The sequence below is a fragment of the Bombina bombina genome, chromosome 5 (assembly GCF_027579735.1).
Source record: "Bombina bombina isolate aBomBom1 chromosome 5, aBomBom1.pri, whole genome shotgun sequence".
NCBI classification, from domain to species: domain Eukaryota; kingdom Metazoa; phylum Chordata; class Amphibia; order Anura; family Bombinatoridae; genus Bombina; species Bombina bombina.
In genome coordinates this window covers 968,942,109-968,965,410 of record NC_069503.1, presented here as the reverse complement: position 1 = coordinate 968,965,410, position 23,302 = coordinate 968,942,109, and the positions used below count along the sequence as shown (strand labels likewise).

Genomic DNA, 23,302 nt, shown 5'->3' with positions numbered 1-23,302 from the left:
TGAGCTCTCCTAAGATTACTCTTTAACAAAGGATACTATGGCCAAGATGACAAGTCACACAGTATGTCTTTTCCGTGCGCAATATGGTCTTTTTGCAAGCAAATTTCATTGCGCAGATATTACATATAAGTCTTGAAAAATTGTGATTGCACGAGAGCAATAGCCTTTTACGCAAGAAACCTTTCCGCGCTAAATGAGCTATAGTTAACTGTTTTCCACATCCAAAAAGTTTCACGAAACGCTTAAAAAAACATTACAAAGTACAGTTACACTCATATTAACACTGTCTATTAAAAAATGTTTTAAAAATATATTGTACACTAAAGTTATAAGGGCTCAAAGATATGAAATCTCGTGTGTTGGGGAAAAAAAGCAGACAAAGGGATTTTACATTGATATACATACACAGAGAAACGTGTATTTTACTTTACTGTCCCTTCAAGTAATAAAACATCTAGATATGCATTTCCCAAACTAGCTGTAATCATAAAGGCTAAAGAGCTAAGTTAAAATAAGTGAATATGCAATAAATTTACATTTTTGGTTCAGGGACATACAGTTAAAGGCACATGAAACCCAACATTTTTCTTCCATGATTCAGACTGATTACACACATTTAAACAACTTTCCAACTACTTATTTTCTAGCATATCTAAGTAGGTTTAGGAGCTGGGAGCAAACTACTGATTGGTGGCTCTGCATATATGCCTCTTGTGATTGGCTTATCAATGTGTTCAGCTAGTCCCCAGTAGTGCATTGCTGCTCCTTTAAGAAAGGATTTTAAAAGAATGAAGCAAAATTGATGATAGAAGTAAATTGGAAAGTTTTTACATATGTATGCTCTATCTGAATAATGAAAGAAACATAGTGGGTTTCATGTCCCTTTAAGATTGAATCGAAGGCTTCTAAAGGTAGACTATGCTTTATTTAAAGGGAAAGAAAGATCAAAATTGAAATGTGCATGGATGCATTTAAATTTTAAATAGAAGCTTTTTTGTATTATACTTCAATAGCAAAAATGCTTCTAGTAAACGTAATAACCGTTTTCCTGCGGCATACACACATATGCTGTGAGGGCCTGTGCACTGGTATTCAAACACTTCACCTTTTCAGAGAGTCGGCAGTGGTATGTATGACACAAATTATGTGTTCACAGGCACAATAAACACCACCACCAGCACTCTGAGCTTGAACAGTAATGCACGTGCAGTCAAAGGATATGTGTGTATGCCTCTGAAATACAGAAATAACTTTTACTAGAATTAATTTTGCTAATGCAAGTATACTGCAAAAATGCTTTTTCTTAAAATTGAAATGTACTCATGCACATTTCAATATTAAACTTTCTGTCTCTAACTAAAATATATATCATACACACAAAATGTACTAGTAATGAAAACAAATTGTTAATCTTAGAAATATTACAAACAATATCAATGCAATAAATAAGTATCATAGCCAGCAAAGCAAGTGAAATCCATAATAAAAGGGAGCACAAAGCATGAATATAATTTTTTATAGATGACCATCTGTACTTTAGTTTTTGTAATAAACATGAACCATAATGCCTTTATAGATGTTCTAAATCTATGGGAATAAAATAGGTAATTAAATTAGCAAATTGTCTAATATATGCATAGGACAAGGTTCGTTATTGCTAAAAAGATAAGTGCAATATATATTAAAGGGAACATAAAACTTAAATATCATTGTTAGCATGGCCATCTGTTCCTACTATATGGAATAATTGTAATAATAAGGTAAAACAAATCTGTTTTGGTTAAATATGTAGATATTGGACTAGTAATTAGATACCATGAAGAATAGCATTTAATAGTAGCAATACGGCTCTTATAAAGTCTAACTTATAAGAACATGAAAATCCTATCATGGCATTAGAAGATCATGTTATAATTATTACCATATTTGTACAATAAGGGGCTCCTGTATGTGCAACCATTTATCTAAACTATAAAATCTAAAAATCATAAATGTGATCACATGACTGGATTGTATGTTATTTAACCCTTTAACTGCAGATCAATTTCCATCCCATGCTAAGCTGTTTTGCAGTTTTTAGATGTTGCTTACATTTAAGCCTTACTGTAAGCCCTTTAAAACACGTCTTATACATTTATGTCAATAATAAATATGTATTTTATATTTAATATGTGTGTAACACTTTATTTTAATATGTTGTACATGGGTTTTGTAATAACTTTTTTGTCTCAAGTCATGCTAACTTTTTAGTGCTATTATGTTTTGTGCACTTTGAGCGATGGTTAGGGCTTGATTTATCATCCATGGGTGAACATATTTGCCCCTGTCAGCCTGGCTTCTCCTCTGGTGGGCAGAAATCCGCTGCCCACATTTACCATTGAACACAAGCGCTCCTGTGGGCTTGCGTGTATCCCCGCGCACAGCCAATCACACACGGCAGGAGCTGTCAATCTCCCTGGTTTGAAGAGACCGGGGAGATTTAAATTCTCCACTTAAGAGGTGGAGAACAGGGCAGGGAAGCAGCAGCTTGTGCGAACCTGCAGTCAAAGGGGACAGCAGGGCTTGATAAATCGAACCCTTAGCGTGGCCTCACTAACCTTTGAAAGTATAAAGGGATGTCGGGAGAAGGAAGTACAGGGGATCCTAGAGTGGAGGGGTGGAATAAAGACTAGGGAAAGGATCTTGGAGGGGGACATTTTTTGGCCGTGTACACAGGCTTTAACACTAGTCAAATGATAAATTATGATCAACCCCCTACTTATCTGCAAACAATAGTGCAATAATAAAATACTCTAACACATTACAGCATTGTAGATGGTGATACTATACATGGTATGTCATTTGTTTTACTATTCTGCATCTTTTTATTGTCTCCTCGTCCTCCTTCTTTTACTTGAACATTGCTAAAAAAAAATCTGTAGAATGTGAATATAATGTATGTGGCTCAGGCTTAAAACATAAATTCTCTTTTTTTATTTTTTGGATTACAGGAAGTTATTAAAAGAGAAAGGTAAACCAACAGTAGCAGCAGTTGTAAGGAAAGGCTTTGCTCATTTGATACCACCAAAGCCTGAGACTCCCCGTATGTTTCAGACCCTTATGTCTGCCACAGCTAACAAGCCTGGATTCAATCTTCTGTTGAAACTGAAGATGCAGAAGATGAAAAATGTAAGAGTTCTGCAGTACTTCTTCTATAACCATAGTTAATGTATATGTAATGGGACCTTATTACCTCTATTTTTTATTAAAAACTCAGCACAGAGTTCATTGTATAGTGCTATTGGTAAGTCCCCTATTTACTAATAAGGCATTGTTAAAAACACATTGACAACGTCATTTTTAGATTTCTGCTCTCATAGCCTTTTAATCTCAGTGTTTTTTGCTTGTTTGTGGGAGTTACTCGCACAGATTGTATACTGATTTCTAGCAGTTTGCCTGCCTTTCAAAATCATACAGTTAATTCATTGATAATATTTTAAAATTTTATTTAAAATAATTAATTTACTGAAATCCACATGTAGCTTCAATTTACCTTCCCAAAATACTGACATGTAGGATTTTATAGCTATATTTTGTAAAAAGAGTATATAAAATGTTGCACTGGTTTAAAAACTACATACAACATTTCGATTTTAGCTTATTAAGACAATATATTCATGTTTTTATCCTTTCTTAGCATAAGAAAATGATTTAAAAAGACCAGACTATGGGGCCGATTTATTAAAGTGCGGACGGACATGATACGATGTAGCGTATCATGTCCGCCGCACATCAATAAATACCGACAGCATACGCTGTCAGTATTTATCATTGCACAAACAGTTCTTGTGAACTGCTTGTGCAATGCCGCCTGCAGATTAGCGGCCAATCGTCCACTTGTAGGGGGTGTCAATCAGCCCAATCGTATAGGATTGGGGCGGATTGATGTCCGCAACCTCAGAGCAGGCGGGCAAGTTATGGAGCAGCTGTCTTTAGACCGCTGCTTCATAACTACTGTTTCTGGGGAGCCTGAAGGCTCGCGGGAAAACAGGGGCATCAAGCTACATTTAGAGCTTGATAATTCGGCCCCTATAACTCAATAAGATGTGACATATTTCTTTTACAAGATATGACGAGTCCACGGATTTCATCCTTACTTATGGGATATCACCTCCGGGTCAGCAGGAGGAGGCAAAGAGCTCCACAGCAGAGCTGCATAAATAGCTCCTCCCCCCCCCCAACCCAGTCATTCTCTTTGCCTGTTTTAGTGATAGGAGTGAGGTAAAGTGAGGTGTGCGTTTGAATTCTTTAATCAAGAGTTTTTTATTTTAAATGGTGCCGAGGTACTATTTTTCTGCAGAGAAGCATCTGGATGTCACCTGTCAGGTTGTGGGAACTAGTGGCTTTTAGTTTCACTGCACCTCCCACACCAGTACTGCTTCTCTGTGTGCGGTCATAGAATACTGACTAAGACCCTTTTACCTTACAGTACCTCAGGAGGATGAGTGGACCTCGTGATACTCTAAGATTTACATGCTGTTCCTCAGCATGGAGGTAAGTGCAGTCCTTTGTTCTCTGGGGCACTGCAACATATCCCAGAATAGACTGTACTATGCCTTTTTTATTCTGTGAGGGGCTCGGGTAAGGGCTTCCCTTAGTAGCATGTGTGGGCTGTCTTTTATTAGAAATGGGGATCTCAACATGTTAAACATTTCCCAACTCATCTGGTAACGAATAGACTTAGATGCACTGGGAGCGACATTAGGCACTATTGCTGATGCAACGGGCAAGCCACTGGTTATGTGTGTATTTCACTCCATGTCCTATGCTTACAGGGGGACCTTGTGAACAGGAGGCTGATGTTGGGAGTAGTACCAGAGTCAGATAGAGATAAAAATATCTCTCTATCTGGCTCCGGTATATGGCGGCACTCAGTTGTGTTTCCCGGGGTATGTTGTGTACGCCCACGAAGGGCAGGGCTTATTTTTCACGCCTTACGCTGCGCAGTTAGTTGTTCCTGAGATGGACAGTTTTCTTTACGGCTCCTGAGTACGCTTGTAATAGTATAGACAAGCGACCTTAGGCACACCGTTTTAGCTGAGAATTCTTGATGATTGGAGTCAGGTAGGAGCCACAGCAGAGCTGTGGCGAGGTGACAATTAAAATCGTGTATCTGTGGAAAATGTGGGATAAAGATTATACTCAAAGGGTATCTTGATATTTGTTTAAGACAACCGCTAAGCTAAAGCTGGGACTGTTTGTTTCTTAAAGATACTGTGCACACATTTTTTATTAGCTATACGTTTAGCTACTTATTGTTAAAGGTAATTTTACATTTCTGTTTAACATGGATGATGACACTACATGTTCTATGTGTTTAGATACCATTGTGGAACCCCCGGTTACACTTTGTCCCTCATGTATTGAAAGGGCGTTACAGTGTAAAGAACAAATTTTCTTTAACAAAGATATATCCAGTGAATGTCCTCAGACTGATGAAATTCAGGGAATGCCACGTATTTCTCCCCTAGCATCACAGCCTTTAACCCCCGCACAGGGGACGCCATGTTCTTTAACGGCGTCTGCTTCATTTACTCTGCAGGATATGGCTGCAGTTATGTCATCCACTCTTTCAGAAGTTTTATCTAAGTTGCCAGTATTACAAGGCAAGCGCAGCAGGACAGAGGCCCAAGTGGTCCCTGCAACTTCTAATGCTTTAATGGCTATCTCCGATATACCTTCCCAGGGCTCTGAATTGGGGGGTAGGGAGGCCCTGTCTGAGGGGGAACTGTCTGACTCAAGAAGTGCATTACCCCAGACAGATGTGGACGTTATGTCCTTCAGATTTAAACTTGAACACCTCCGCCTTTTGCTACGAGAGGTTTGGACGACTGTGACTCTATTGTGGTCCCGCCAGAAAAATTAAGTAAAATGGACAAATACTTAGAGGTCCCTTATTCCGATGTGTTTCCGGTTCCTAATAGAATTTTGGAAATTATTACAAGGGAATGGGAGAGACCGGGTATCCCGTTCTTCCCTTCCCCTATTTTTAGGAAAATGTATCCTATAGCTGCCACCATTCGGGACTCTTGGCAGACGGTCCTTAAGGTGGAGGGAGCTATATCTACCCTGGCTAAGCGTATGACTATCCCTATTGAGGACAGTTGTTCTTTCAAAGACCCTATGGATAAAAAGTTGGAGGGTCTTCTATAAAAACTATATATTCATCAAGGGTTTCTATTACAACCGACGGCCTACATTGTTACAGTCACAACTGCAGACGCCTTTTGGTTTGATGCTCTAGAAGAGTCCCTTAAGACTCAGACTCCTTTGGAGGAAATAATGGATAGAATTAAGGCCCTTAAGCTGGCTAATTCTTTTATTACGGATGCCGCCTTTCAGATCGCCAAGTTGGCGGCTAAGAATTCAGGATTTTCCATTTTAGCACGCAGAGCCTTATGGTTAAAATCTTGGTCTGCGGATGTGTCCTCTAAGTCAAAACCTTTGGCAATTCCTTTCAAAGGTAAGACCCTGTTTGGGCCTGACTTGAAGGAGATAATTTCTGACATTACGGGAGGTAAGGGTCACCTCCATCCTCAGGACAAAACAACTAAACAAAGGGGACGCCAGAATAATTTTCGTTCCTATTGAAACTTCAAGGGAGTCCCCTCTTCCTCTTCTGTTAAACAGGAAGGGAATTATTCTCAAGCCAAACCCACCTGGAAACCTAACCAGGGTTGGAACAAGGGTAAACAACCCAAGAAACCTGCCACTGCTACCAAGACAGCATGAAGGGGCGGCCCCCGATCTGGGACCGGATCTAGTAGGGGGCAGACTTTCTCTCTTTGCCCAGGCTTGGATAAGAGATGTTCAGGATCCCTGGACACTAGAAATCGTGTCACAAGGGTATCAGTTGGAGTTCAAAAATTCCTTCCCAAGGGGAAGGTTTCTTCTTTCACGATTGCCTGTAGACCAGATAAAAAGAGAGGCATTCTTACATTGTGTAGACGACCTCTCCACCATGGGAGTAATTTGTCTCATTCCACTACAGGAACAGGGGCGGGGTTTTACTCAAATCTTTTTGTGGTTCCCAAAAAAGAGGGAACGTTCCGACTCATTTTAGATCTCAAGAGTCTAAACAAATATCTCAGAGTTCCATCCTTCAAGATGGAGACTATTCAGACAATTCTTCTATTGATCTAGGAGGGTCAATATATGACTACCGTGGACTTAAAGGATGCATATCATCATATTCCTATCCACAAAGATCATCAATAGTTCCTAAGGTTTGCCTTCCTGGACAAACATTTTCAGTTTGTAGCTCTTCCCTTTGGGCTGGCCACGGCACCCAGGATCTTCACGAAGGTTCTAGGGTGTCTGCTAGAGGTTCTCAGACCGCAGGGCATTTCAGTGGCGCCTTATCTGGACGATATTCTGATCCAGGCGTCGTCTTATCAACTGACAAAGTCTCATACCGACATGGTTCTGTCCTTTCTAAGGACTCACGGGTGGAAGGTGAATCTAGAAAAAAGTTCACTAATTCCTCAGACAAGGGTTCCTTTCCTGGGAACTCTAATAGACTCTATTTCCATGAAGATCTTCTTGACGGAAGTCAGAAAGTTAAAGATTCTAAATTCATGCCGAGCCCTTTAATCCAATCCTCGGCCATCAGTGGCTCAGTGCATGGAGGTAATTGGATTGATGGTGGCAGCAATGGACATCGTTCCGTTTGCTCGTTTTCATCTCACACCTCTACAACTGAGCATGCTCAGTCAGTGGAATGGAGATTATGCAGATTTGTTTCCTCAGATAGATCTGGATCAGGAGACAAGAGACTCTCTTCTTTGGTGGTTGTCTTCGGATCATCTGTCCCAAGGGACGTGCTTCCGCAGACCCTCATGGGTGATAGTGATAATGGACGCCAGTCTACTAGGATGAGGTGCAGTCTGGAATTCCCTGAAGGCTCAGGGTGTGTGGACTCGGTCAGAGTCTCTACTTCCAATCAATATTTTGGAGTTGAGGGCAATATTCAATGCTCTTCAAGCTTGACCTCAGTTAGATTCGGCAAAGTTCATCCGATTTCAGTCGAACAACATCACGACTATGGCTTACATCAATCATCAGGGAGGAACAAGGAGTTCCTTGGCGATGACAGAAGTATCCAAGATAATTCAGTGGGTGGAGGCTCACTCTTGTTATCTGTCAGCAATCTACATCCCAGGAGTAGACAATTGGGAAGCGGATTTTTTGAGCAGACAGACGTTTTATTCGGGGGAGTGGGAACTCCACCCGGAGGTATTTGCCACCCTGATGTGCAGATGGGGCAGACCGGAGCTGGATCTCATGGCGTCTCGTCAGAATGCCAAGCTGCCCGAGATACGGATCCACATCCAGGGATCCTCAGGCCGAACTGATAGATGCCCGGGCAGCACCTTGGTCGACCTAGCTTATGTGTTCCCTCCGTTTGCTCTCCTTCCCCGGGTGATTGCTCGAGTCAAACAGGAGAGGGCTTTGGTGATTCTCATCACTCCTGCGTGGCCTCGCAGGACTTGGTATGCTGATCTGATGGACATGTCATCTCTGCCACCGTGGAAGCTTCCATTGAGGCAGGACCTTCTCATTCAGGGACCCTTCCATCATCTGAACCTAAATTCTGTGCAACTGACTGCTTGGAGATTGAACGCTTGATCTTATCTAAGCGGGGGTTCTCTGAGGCGGTCATTGATACCTCAATTCAGGCACGCAAGCCTGTTACTAGAAAGATTTACCATAAGATATGGCGTAAATATCTTTATTGGTGCGAATCCAAGGGCTACTCATGGAGTAGGGTTAGGATTCCCAGGATTTTAACTTTTCTCCAAGGATTGGAGAAAGGGTTGTCAGCAAGTTCCTTAAATGGACAGATTTCTGCTTTGCCTATTTTGCTACACAAGCGTCTGGCAGATGTTCCAGATGTTCAATCTTTTTGTCAGGCCCTGACTAGAATCAGACCTGTGTTTAGACCGATTGCTCCTCCATGGAGTTTGAATTTAGTTCTTAATGTTCTTCAAGGGGTTCCGTTTGAACCTATGCATTCCATAGATATTAAGTTGTTATCTTGGAAAATTTTATTTTTGGTTGCTATTTCTTCTGCTCGCAGAGATTCTGAGCTTTCGGCTTTACAATGTGATTCTCCTTATCTTATTTTTCCTTCTGATAAGGTGGTGTTACGAACCAAACCTGGTTTTCTTCCTAAGGTTGTTTCTAACAAGAATATTAATCACGAAATGGTTCTTCCTTCCTTGTGTCCTAGCCCTTCTTCTAAGAAAGAGCGTCTGTTACATAATTTGGACGTAGTACATGCCTTGAAGTTCTACTTGCAGGCGACTAAGGATTTTCGTCAAACATCTTCATTATTTCTTGTTTTTGCTGGGAAACGTAGGGGTCAGAAGGCTACGGCTACCTCTCTTTCTTTTTGGCTGAAGAGTATCATACGTACTGCATATGAGACTGCTAGACAGCAGCCTCCAGAACAAATTACGGCTCATTCTACTAGGGCTGTGGTTTTCTCATGGGCATTTAAAAATGAAGCTTCTGTTGAACAGATTTGCAAGGCTGCAACTTGGTCGTCTCTTCACACTTTTTCCAAATTTTACAAATTTGATACTTTTGCCTCGTCTGAAGCTATTTTTGGGAGAAAGGTTCTTCAAGCAGTGGTGCCTTCCATTTAGGTTCCTGTCTTGTCCCTCCCTTTCATCCGTGTCCTATAGCTTTGGTATTGTATCCCATAAGTAAGGATGAAATCCGTGGACTCGTCATATCTTGTAAAAGAAAAGGAAATTTATGCTTACCTGATAAATGTATCTCTTTTACGATATGACAAGTCCACGGCCCTCCCTGTCGTTTTTTCTAAGACAGGTTTTATTTTTGTTAAACTTCAGTCACCTCTGCTCCTGGGCTTTTCCTTTCTCTTCCTAACTCGGTCGAATGACTGGGTTGGGGGGGAAGGGAGGAGCTATTTGTGCAGCTCTGCTGTGGAGCTCTTTGCCTCCTCCTGCTGACCAGGAGGCGATATCCCATAAGTAAGGATGAAATCCGTGAACTCGTCATATCGTAAAAGAAAGAAATTTATCAGGTAAGCATAAATTTCCTTTTTTATACTGACTTACGGCTAGATTACGAGTTTTGCGGTCTGAGTGAAAAAGCAGCGTTATGGCTCTTTTTCACTACCGCTGGTATTACGAATCTTGCAGGTATTTCTGTACCGCACACTTTTTTGGCCGCAACGTAACTACCGCAGCTTTCAAAAAGTCCTTTTTCAATGGGACTTCCTTAGCGCCGGTATTACGAGTTTGCCTTTCCGGCCAAAGTGAGCGGTACAGCCCATAACTACAAGATCCATACCGTAAACTGAAAGTCAGTAGTTATGAGTTTTACGCTACAAAGTCGTAACATAAAACTCATAACTAAAGTGTTAAAAAGTACACTAACACCCATAAACTACCTATTAACCCCTAAACCGAGGCCCTCCCCCATCGCCAACATTAAAATAAAATTATTAACTAGTTAAATATTATTAACCCCTAATCTGCTGTCCCTAACATCGCCGCAACCTACATTACTGTTATTAACCCTTAATTTGCTGTCCCCAAAATTGCCGCCACTATATTACAGTTATTAACCCCTAAATCTAACCCTAAGTCTAACCCTAACACCCCCTAACTTTAATGTAATTAAAATAAATCTAAATAAAACCTACTATTAATAACTAAATAATTCCTTTTTAAAACTAAATACTTACCTATAAAATAAACCCTAAGCTAGCTACAATATAACTAATAGTTATATTGTATCTATCTTAGGTTTTATTTTTATTTCACAGCTAAGTTTGTATTTATTTTAACTAGGTAGAATAGTTAGTAAATAGTTATTAACTATTTACTAGCTACCTAGTTAAAATAAATACAAATTTACCTGTAAAGTAAAACCTAACCTGTCTTACACTAACACCTAACCTTACACTACAATTAAATAAATTACATTAATTAAATACAATTAACTAAATTACAAAAAAAACACTAAATTACACAAAATAAAAAAGAAATGATCAAATATTTAAACTAATTACACCTAATCTAATAGCCCTATCAAAATAAAAAGCCCCCCCCCCAAGTAAAAAAAACCCTAGCCTAAATTTAACTGCCAATAGCCCTTAAATGGGCTTTTTGCGGGGCATTGCCCCAAAGAAATCAACTCTTTTACCTGTAAAAAAAAAAATACAAACCACCCCCAAACAGTAAAACCCACCACCCACACAACCAAACCCCCCAAATAAAAACCTATCTAAAAAACCTAAGCTCCCCATTGCTCCTTTTCCGCCCAAAGTCCCTAACCTAAAATTAAAACCCACCCAATAAACCCTTCAAAAATCCTAACACTAACCCCCGAAGATCCACTTAAAGTTTTTGAAGACCCGACATCCATCCTCAACGAAGCTGCAGAAGTCCTCAGCGAAGCTGGCAGAAGTCTTCATCCAAGCGGCCGAAGTCTTCATCCAACTGGACAGAAGTCTTCATCCAGACGGCATCTTCTATCTTCATCCATCCGGCGCAGAGCGGCTCCATCTTCAAGACATCCTCTTCTTACGACGGCGACTGAAGAATTAAGGTTCCTTTAAGGGACGTCATCCAAGATGGCTTCCCTTGAATTCCAGTTGACTGATAGAATTCTATCAGCCAATTGGAATTAAAGGTGAAAAAATCCTATTGGCTGATGCAATCAGCCAATTGGATCAGCCAATAGGATTGAAGCTCAATCCTATCAGCCAATAGGATTGAGCTCACATTCTATTGGCTGATTGGAATCAGAATTCAAGGGACAATATCTTGGATGACATCCCTTAAAGGAACCTTCATTCTTCAGTCGCCATCGTAAGAAGAGAATGCTCCGCTCCGGATGTCTTAAAGATAGAGCCCCTCCGTGCCGTCTGGATGAAGACTTCTGCCCGGTTGGATGAAGACTTCAGCCCGCTTGGATGAAGACTTCAGCCCGCTTGGATGAAGACTTTAGCCCGCTTGGATGAAGACTTCTGCTGGCTTCACTGAGGACTTCTGCCACTTCATTGAGGATGGATGTCGGGTCTTCAAAAACTGTAAGTGGCTCTTCAGGGGTTAGTGTTAGGTTTTTTTAAGGGTTTATTGGGTGGGTTTTAATTTTAGGTTAGGGACTTTGGGTGGAAAAAGAGCTAAATGCCCTTTTAAGGGCAATGCCCATGCAAATGCCCTTTTCAGGGCAATGGGGAGCTTAGGTTTTTAGATAGGTTTTTATTTGGGGGTTTGGTTGTGTGGGTGGTGGCTTTTACTGTTGGGGGTTGTTTGTATGTTTTTTTTACAGGTAAAAGAGCTGATTTCTTTGAGGCAATGCTCCGCAAAAGGAACTTTTAAGGGCCAATGTCAGTTTAGTTTAGGCTAGGGGTTTTTTATTTTGGGGGGGGCTTTTTTATTTTAATAGGGCTATTAGGTGTAATTAGTTTAAATATTTGATCATTTCTTTTTTATTTTGTGTAATTTAGTGTTTGTTTGTTTTTTTGTAATATAGTTAATTGTATTTAATTAATGTAATTTATTTAATTGTAGTGTAAGGTTAGGTGTTAGTGTAAGACAGGTTAGGTATTATGAATCTTGCAGGTATTTCTGTACCGCACACTTTTTTGGCCGCAACGTAACTACCGCAGCTTTCAAAAAGTCCTTTTTCAATGGGACTTCCTTAGCGCCGGTATTACGAGTTTGCCTTTCCGGCCAAAGTGAGCGGTACAGCCCATAACTACAAGATCCATACCGTAAACTGAAATTTATTTAATTGTAGTGTAAGGTTAGGTGTTAGTGTAAGACAGGTTAGGTTTTATTTTACAGGTACATTTGTATTTATTTTAACTAGGTAGTTAGTAAATAGTTAATAACTATTTACTAACTAATCTACCTAGTTAAAATAAATACAAACTTAGCTGTGAAATAAAAATGAAACCTAAGATAGCTACAATGTAACTATTAGTTATATTGTAGCAAGCTTAGGGTTTATTTTTCAGGTAAGTATTTAGTTTTAAATAGGAATTATTTAGTTATTAATAGTAATTTTTATTTAGATTTATTTTAATTATGAAGTTAGTGGGTGTTAGGGTTAGGGTTAGATTTAGGGTTAGGATTTAATAACTTTAGTATAGTGGCGGCGACGTTGGGGACGGCAGATTAGGTGTTAATAAGTGTAGGTAGGTGACGGTGACATTGGGGGTGGCAGATTAGAGGTTAATAAATGTAGGTAGGTGGCGGCGGTGTCGTGGGTGGCAGATTAGGGGTTAATAAGTGTAATGTAGGTGTCAGAGATGTCGGGGGTGGCAGATTAGGGGTGTTTAGGGGTTTATGTTAGGGTGTTAGGTGTAAACATAACTTTTCTTTACCCCTAAGAATCAATGGGGCTGCGTTACAGAGCTTTACACTCCTTTATTGCAGGTGTTAGGCTTTTTTTCAGCCGGCTCTCCCCATTAATGTCTATGGGGAAATCGTGCACAAGCACGTAAAACCAGCTCAAAGCAGCGCTGGTATTGGATTGCGGTATGGAGCTCAATATTGCTCTACACTCATTTATTGCCTGCTAACGCCGGGTTTATGAAAACCTGTAATAGCAGCACTATAGGGAGGTGAGTGGTGACAATAACTTGCAAGTTAGCACCGAGCCGCTCATAACGCAAAACTCGTAATCTAGCCGTTAATTATTTAATTTTTAGAATATCCCAAATGAGTACTTGTTGTTATCAGGTGCTTTAGCTAGCATATGACAAGAAACCCTTTAGTTTATTGAAGGAACCCCTCTTTCAAATAAAATGTCTAATACGATTAGTCTTAAGACTTCCAAAATGGTACTAAGGATATGAGTTATTTGCAATTGTTATGGTAATCGCCTAAAGGTAGCAGATGATAGCTATAACGTTTCTTTTAGAACACAAAGCACCCTAAATGTCATCTATAAAACTAACAGGTAATGTATCAAATGTGACAAATAAAACATTAGCCTAAATCAGGTAACCAATGGTGTATATGCAAATTTTGAGTCTTCCAGCAAAATCCTTTCAGTTGCATTAACATACCAAGGACAATACTTGTTTGAGTATAAAACATATTTATTGCACAGGATAAAAATATCTCAGTTAAAAACAGTACAGAATATGCAATACATAACTGTGATATAAGAACCAGCAACACATTTTTCATTCCTTCTGCCGTTTTCCTCAGGCTAAAAATAGTATAACCTAAAGGGACAGTCAACTAAATTTGTTTCTTGTTTTAAAAGATAGATAATCCCTTTATTACCCATTCCCCAGTTTTGCACAGAAAACATGGTTATATTAATACACTTTTTACCTCTGTGCTTACATTGTTCCTAAGCATCTTCTGAATGCCCCCTGATCACATGACTTTATCTTTTGACTTGCATTTAAGCCAATAAGTACCTAGTTGTTCCATGGGCGTCAGTACAATGTTATCTATATGACTCACATGAACTAGCTTTCCCTGATGTGAAAGGCAAATACAAAAGCATGTGATCATGTGATCTGTCTTTAGGGTCTTAAAAACAGACAGAAAATGAGAGGTTTAAAGGTTATAAGTATGTTAAAATAACCATGTTTTTTGTGCAAAGCTCGGGAATGGGTAGTAAAGGCATTATCTATCTTTTTAAATAATAACAATTTTTGTGTTGACTGTCCCTTTAAACAAGTGCTCATATATAAATCTACACCCAGACAACATACATTATCAGACAGATCAATCATAAATCCACTAGACAAAATCAAAACTATTATTAAACAATTAACAGATATCATAAAAAATTTGAGCGAATATACATAAATTATTTGTGTATTGCCTGAAACACTACAAAATCAATAGCATTGAATATCTTGATTAAAAAAAACATGGCTTTTTTTTACTTACATCCATAATAAAATACTGATATTTTTAGATCAAGGGACACTGAACCCAATTTTTTTCTTTTGTGATTCAGATAGAGCATGCAATTTTAAGCAACTTTCTAATTTACTCCTATTATCAAATGTTCTTCATTCTCTTGGTATCTTTATTTGAAAAGCAAGAATGTAAGTTTTGATGCCGGCTCATTTTTGGTGAACAACCTTGGTTGTTCTTGCTGATTGGTGGATAAATTCACCCACCAATAAACAAATGTTATCCAGGGTTCTGACCAAAAAATGGGCCGGCTCCTTAGCTTAGATGTCTTCTTTTTCAAATAAGGATGGCAAGAGAATGAAGAAAAATTGATAATAGGAGTAAATTAGAAAGTTGCTTAAAATTGCCTGCTCTATCTGAATCACGGAAGAAAAAATTTGGGTTCAGTGTCCCTTTAATGGAATTCTGAAGGAGAAGGTGATATTTATACTCATTTTAAGAAGTTAAACAGAAATAGTCTTTTTAGATTACAAGAGTAATCAGTATCAGTATCTCAAATGGAAAAAGAAAATGTATGCTTACATTTCTTTCTTTCCGGATATGGTGAGTCCACAACGTTATCAATTACTAGTGGGAATACCACTCCTGGCAAGCAGGAGGAGGCAAAGAGCACCACAGCAAAGCTGTTAAGAATCACTACCCTACCCACAATCCCCAGTCAATCGACCAAAGGGAAATGGAGAAAGAAGATAACACAAAGGTGTAGAGGTGCCTGAGATTTATTCAAAAACAACTGTCTTAAATTTAAGGGTGCGGTCGTGGACTCACCATATCCCGAAAGATAGAAATTTATCAGCTAAGCATACATTTTCTTTTCTTTATTTTTCTTTATTAAGATATGGTGAGTCCACAACGTCATCAATTACTAGTGGGAACCAATACCCAAGCTAGAGGACACAGATGATAAGGGAGGGAAAACAAGACAGGCAGACCTAAACAGAAGGCACCACCACTTCAAGAATCTTTCTCCCAAAAGAAACCTCAGCCGAGGCAAAAGTATCAAATTTGGAAAATTTGGAAAAAGTATGCAGTGAAGACCAAGTTGCAGCCTTGCAAATCTGTTCCACAGAAGCTTCATTTTTGAAAGCCAGAGAAGAGGAGACAGCTCTCATGGATTGAGCCGTAATTCTCTCAGGAGGCTGCTGCCTAGCAGTCTCATACGCCAAAAGCATTATAATTCTCAACCAGATGCTTTTTGACCTTTACATTTTCCAGAAAAACAAACAAAGCAGAAGAATGGCAAAAATCCTTGGTCACCTGCAGATAGATTTTAAAACACGCACAACATCCAAGTTGTGCAACAAACTTCCTTATGAAAAAAGGATTAGGACATAACGAAGGAACAACAATTTCCTGATTAAAAATTCTTTAGGAAGGAAACCAAATTTAGTACTAAGAACTGCCTTATCAGCATGAAAGATAAGATAAGGTGAATCACACTGCAAAGCCAAAGGTTCTGAGACTCTCCGAGCAGAAGAGATGGAAAAAAGAAACAAAATCTTCCAAGATAACAACTGAATATCTATGGAATGCAATGGCTCAAACGGAGCCTGCTGCAAAACTTTAAGAACAAGGTTAAGGCTCCAAGGAGGAGCAACAGACTTAAACACAGGCCTGATTTCCTGGAGAAAGGACAAAATCCTAGGAATCCTGACCCTACTCTAAGAGTAGCCCTTGGATTCACACAAAAAAATATATTTATGCCATATCTTAAGGAAAATCTTTCTAGTAACAGGCTTGCAAACCTGAATCATGGTCTCAATGACCGACTCAGAAAAACCATGCTTAGACAGAACTAAGCATTCAATCTCCAAGCAGTCAACTTCAAAGAAACGATATAGAGTGGAGGAAGGGACCCAAACCAGAAGGTCCTTCTTTAGAGGTAATCTCCAAAGTGGGAGAGACAACATCATCACTAGGTCTGCATACCAGATCCTGTGAGGCCACACAGGGACTAATAGAATCACTGATTTTCTCTCCTGATAGATACAAGCAATGACTCGCGGAAGGAGGGCAAATGGAGAAAACAAGTATACCAGCCTGATATTCCAAAGGACCGCCAGAGCATCTTTTAGAGCGTACCTTGGAAGATGGGCATTCTGCCAAGACACCATCAGATCCAGCTCTGGCACCCCCCATTTGAGGGTTAAGCTGGAGAACACCTCCGGATGGAGTGCCCACTCCCCGGAATGAAAAGTCTGTCGGCTCAGGAAAACCGCTGCATGTGGATGGCAGACAGACAGCAATTGTGAGCTTCCGCCCACTGAACAATCCAAGCCACCTCCTTCATGGCTAAGGAACGCAGAGTTCCTCTCTGGTGGTTGATGTAAGCCACTGAGGTTATGTTATCTGACTGGAACCGGATAAACCAGCTGACTGAAAATCGCTCTCAACTCCAAGATGTTTATACAGAGAGCAGACTCCTCCCGAGCCCGTAGTCCCCAAGGCTGGCGTCCGTGGTCACTATTACCCAGGAAAGTCTTCGGAAGCATGTTCTCAGAGACAGATGGTCCTGAGAAAACCACCACGGGAGAAAATCCATTTGGGCATTTTTAAGAAGTTAAACAGAAATAGTATTTTTAGAGTACAAAAGTAATCAGTATCAGTATCTCAAATGGAAAATAAATATTCCTAAGAGTCATTTATATGGAATTAAAGAAAATCGTTCCACAGTGAAATTTATGTATGAATAATCTGATATTTTCAAGAAATGTTTTTTAGGGAAAATAAAGTCAGAGAGATTAATAGGAATAATTAGTTAACATTTAATGATAAGAAGTCCAGCACTTATGTTGGGACAAAGTATTTGTTTATAACCTAATTTGACAATTGCAATCACACAAAAAACAAAACAACGACCATTGGACTGATATAGCGGCCATGTTTTTGTACCATGTGGAAATTTCTGGGTTTTCACGTGTTTTAGTGGCTCTTAAGCAATATCTGGCAGCCATGGTTTTTGTATAAATATATTAAACACTATTGATTTTGTAACATTCTAGGTAATACATTGGTATTTTAAATTTATTTGTACTCACTTTTTTTTATCTGGCCTTGGCATGTTGCTACAACTGGTGGGTTGCTGGGGGACACTTAAACCCTAAACATTTGCATAGATACCATTGGATTGGCGTATTACTGTATGTAAGTGCTTGATTTCAGCTAGTGTTTGATTAATCTCATATGCATTTGATATATGTGGTGCCCCATAGCTATTTGTTTTGTAGAATTTGTCGTTTGGTATTATTTGAGGCCTGGGTTCATTAAGAGATGATGGAGCCCCAAGCATTCTACAGATAACCTAACATTCAAACCTGCAGTCATGATTTTCTTGTAAGTAAAAGTAAAGATGTACAAGGAGCGCAATTGGCATTTATATTGGTGTCAAAACTGAGATACTGTAAAAAAAACTTAATATTTTCATTGGATGTGTTATTTATAAATTGGCAGAATATTATTTATCCTTTACCTAATATGTGACATCATTTGCTTTACAAACCAAATAGTAGGAAAAAAATAAATATGTTTTTTTCTTGTGGATATTTGATAATACTTGATTGACAGACATGATAAGTCTGGCAGTCAAACTATTCAACTTAAACTATCTATCATAAAACTGATTTATGTGTGCTTATTTTAGTGTCCCGGTAATATCACACAACTATTAATATTACAGATATTAGCTAGCATTAATATATTCATAATTTTCCTTAAGAATCCCATGTTAAAGCCTGGTAGAGATTTGTTCATCTAAGCTTTTAAAAATATAAAAATAGTTAATTAACTTCAACTTGGAAAATTTCAAGGTGAATAAATTCATAAAGAAGGTTATAGACATAAGATTTATATTGAAAGGAGTTGTGATTCTGCCCCAGTGACACATTGCTGCAGAAACGCTGATAGATACATCATTTGGCTAAGTTGATGGATAATGGTTCTCAAAAATAGCAGCAAAAAAGATGGATCACATAAGCAGAGAATTATAATATAGAACATACTTAAAGAAAGACAAATGATAAACTTGGAAGGTTGATGCTGAATGAGATTACAGATTATTGCACAGTTTAGCACAATGAACATTTTGCTATAACCATTCTACTCAACTTTATTTCAACTTTTTGTTGTGTTTCCAAGATTTTTCCATACAGTAGCTTGTTTTGTACAATACAATGTATCAATGATTATTTTCTATATGATTACCCTTTCTCCACTTCCTGTCAAATATTTTCAGTGCTGCATAACCTGTTGTAGCTTTATAACACTATATATATATATATATATATATATATATATATATATATATATATATATATATATATATATATATATATATATATATATATATATATATATATATATATATATATGGTATATATTAAATGGAAATTAATTTTGCACCAATATCTGCCTCCAAAGGTGATATTTTTATTGACAAACGTTGCGCAGAATAATAGTTGATTAAGGTCTTGACAAGTACAAGTTTATATACATCTTTAGAATTAGCAAGAAAATTGAGAGGCAGCTACAGATTATATATATAGTGATAGAATATTTAGTATTGCCAAAAATGCTTCTAGTAAAAGTTATCACTGTTTTAGTAATAAAATTTTTCTATGCACATGCATGTAAAGCCTCAGTGCACCAGCATTTATAAATACAGCAGCTACTCAGAGCTCCAGTGGGGCTTGTATTATGTCAGCAATTAACAAATTGAGTCATTAACAGATAGTACAATCACCTAAGGCTCACTGAGGAAGTGCTGTTTTTAAAATGCTGGTGCACAGTGGATACTTAAAAACACTTTTGAAACAACTATAACTTTTATTAGAATTTTATTTGCTAATACCTGTTTATTACAAAAATCCTTCTATTCAAAACAAAAATCCTTCTATTGTTGTGAAGCTGCACCCAGTTTTACTAGTACTATTTTTAAAAAGTTTGCTTACTTATTGGACTTAAATATAGTATAGCAGTTTGTTTATACTACTTTATTCTGAGTTAAAAAAACAAGCTGTTTGTTTAATTAATGTTAGTCATTTTAAATTTAAAAAATGATTAATCCATTTGTTGCATAGTTAAGCGGCTGCTGGATTTGCAGATGGGGGCCGATTTATCAATGTCTGTAGCGTATCATGTCCAACAGACTTCGCTGAATGCTGACAGCTTTAACATTGCACAAGCAGTTCTGGTGAACTGCTTGTGCAGTGCAGCCCCTGCAGATTCACGGCCAATAGGCCGCTAGCAGGGGGTGTCAATCAACCCGATCATATAGGATCGGTTCATTGCTGCCTGCCGTTCAGAGGCAGCGGACCAGTTAAGGCTCGCACGGAAACAGGGGCATCAGGGGCCACTCGGCCCTTGATAAATCAGCCCCTTAGTATATAACTTTCATTATACTACTACTTTTTCAAAGATATTAACCAATTGTTTACGGATTGTTTACGGAGTCTGTTTGTTGTGAAGCTGCACTCAGTTTTACTAGTATTCTTTTAAAAAAGTTTACTTACTTATTGGACGTAACCCTTTCTCGCCGTTAGGACGTTCCATGCCGTCCTAACTGTGCTGGGCTTTGGCACCGTTAGGACAGCTTGGAACGTCCTACTCATTTGGCTGTCATGAAGCCATAGCCATAGATGCTGCATAAATGGGATTGTGAGCTGGCAAGCATGACTAGCATCATAGGCACTCCCTACTGACCCGATCCCATGGTTTCAATTTTTACTTATTTGTTTACATTTCTGAGTTAGACAAATAAGTCCTGGCGGGAAAGGGTTAAATATAGTATAGTAGTTTGTTATACGCATTTAGTCTGCGTTCAAACAAGTTGTTTGTTTAAAAGGTTAGTAGTAACTATTACATTAAGTACATATACTACTACTAACTTGTTACTGCACCTTCAAGTAAACTTTTAGTTTTACCAAAAATGCAGTGCACAAAAATTAGATGTATAAATAAAAAAATACAAAATTAAAGGGATACTAAACCCATTTTTTTTCTTTGATGATTCAGATAGATCAAGCCATTTTAAGCAACTTTCTAATTGTTCCTATTATCAATTTTTCTTTGTTCATGCAATTAAAACAAAGGTTTGCTTTTAAATAATTTGCACAAGTGTACTGCATTAGCTATGATTACGGCAGTTGGCCGAAACATGTCAGCCTAAGTACATCTATACTTTAATTGTGTGCTGGACCCACATGGGTTACTTTTATCCTAATAAAATATTTGGATTTTAACTACTTTGCCTCATGATAAACTTTCATTCTTCTTGAGCCCTTTATTTGGACCAGGGTCCTGAGACAAAGGGAGTTCGTAACTCCTCACTCTGCAAAGAAGAAGATCAGTTCCGGAGCTGAAAGACAGTGATTGGCTTGAATCAGTCATGTGATCAGACACACACCCCCACAGGATTTGGACGCCGCTACAAGCGGCCAGTCTGGACACTTGTGCTACTTATTTAAAAGCAAACCTTCATTTTCTTTGCACAAGAGAAGGGACTGTCAATCACTGAGCGCCAGCTCTCTTCGGTCTAATGACTGCTGCTTCTTACATTGCAGGAAGCAGGCTCACATGTGCGAACCTACCCCGCAAGGGCTCAGAAACAGTTTATGCTGCTTCATACATGCAGGCCCAGTGAGCCTTAAAAACTAAAGATTTCTTTACTTTTATTAAATCCAAATGTAATTTTGTTTACAAAGGACAACCCCTCCTTGCTGGCACAACCGTTTTTATAAAAACTTTCGCACAGGGTCGTTCACAAATCACAACCTGCTCGATTCCCTACTGATCATTGATCAGTAGTTGATTTTAAAAGGATCACGGATCATGGGAGATCTAAAATTATTCCCTGATTATTATTTTTTTTTAAAATGCTCAAACTAACAAAATAATTTATTTTGTAACCAGTATTAACTTTAGCTACAATTCCGCTGTAATTGTATTTATGAACCTGGAAACTACAATACTGACAATCCTATTATACAATGACCCTGACTTTGACTTTATTTCTGACTCTTTGAAAAACACATTATTTTCAAGCATCTCAAGTTAAGGTCTGTTGAGAAGATCAATGAGGTAGGGACATTTTTATACAGGTTTGACATACTGTGCAAATAAAATAACCTGAAACATTTCAGCACTACAAGTTATATTTATATTTTACCTTGCGTTTTCTCTTCTAAAATTAATTCATGGTTTTACGTGTTATTTTCTAAAAATATGGAATCCATATGACCCTGGGGATTACCCCAAAGCCTTATTTCTTTTATTTACCAGATTATATCCTCATAAATTTTAAAATAAATTATGTTCATGTATTTATTCAAATTCAAATGAATTTGCAAGCTTGTATGCCACATCAACAATCTCACCTCTATATTTCTCTATACTTGCAATACCCATGGCAAGTATTTCAGGATTACTTAGCTTTCTGATTTATTTATTTTTATTAATAATTTCCAATAACATTTGAGATTTATTTCTTGGACAGCACAATATATTTTGATTTTCATGCAACTTCAAGAAGGGATATGTAATTCAACTGGATACTTATCCAGCAGTGAGTAGAATAATTTGAACATTTACAATGATTCACTAAGGTTCAGACAGAAGAATCTATAGGAAGAAATTTTAAAATTGATTTCTGTCTGTCACTCTATGTATAGTTTAACAATATACAGTTAAAAAATGTATACAACTTGTCTTACTATTTTTTTTCTTTTTTTTAAGGGAAAACAGAACACTGACAAAATGGATAGTTCAGTTATTACGCCTGGGGATCAAAACATGAAGACTAATAATGAAATAAAAGAAGAAACAGAGCCACAGAAAAAAGAAGAAAAACCGGCTGGACAGACAGAAGCCATACCCAAAGTAGAGACCAAAACTGATCCTAAGAACAAATCATATATTATAAGCATGTCCCCATCAGCAGTTACTGGAGAAGGAGAAATCCTCACTGTAGAAGTCATGAATAGTAAAGAGAAAGATTAGTGAAGAACTCTACTCAGTATTTATTTATAATATGCTATTATTGCAGAAATCAACTTTAAACATAACTGTGAAAAAAATATATAGCTCTAGTGGTTGCCGCCAGCGGCAGTTCTACAGCCCTGCATTTTAGTACCCACCTTCATTGTGTTGGCTCCCAGGAGGAAGGTGAAAAGTACCCATCATACTGCTGTTCCTTACTGTCTATCCACACAATGGGGCATATTTAATAAGCTCCGTATGTAGCTTGATGCCCCATGTTTCCAGCGAGCCTTCAGACTCGCTGGAAACAGAAGTTATGAAGCAGCGGTCTAAAGACCGCTGCTCCATAACGAATACAA

At 38.3% G+C, this 23,302-nt stretch overlaps 1 protein-coding gene across 1 annotated transcript in view; it reads left to right on the top strand.

Moving 5' to 3' along the window:
• Positions 1-22,964, top strand: part of CNGB3 (cyclic nucleotide gated channel subunit beta 3) — a 195,196-nt gene extending 172,232 nt beyond the window's left edge. The window contains exons 15-16 of the mRNA XM_053715907.1: positions 2,991-3,168; positions 22,701-22,964. Coding sequence (XP_053571882.1) covers positions 2,991-3,168; positions 22,701-22,964 — 442 coding nt within the window. The remainder of the gene's footprint in view (positions 1-2,990; positions 3,169-22,700) is intronic.
• The last annotated feature ends 338 nt before the right edge of the window (positions 22,965-23,302 follow it).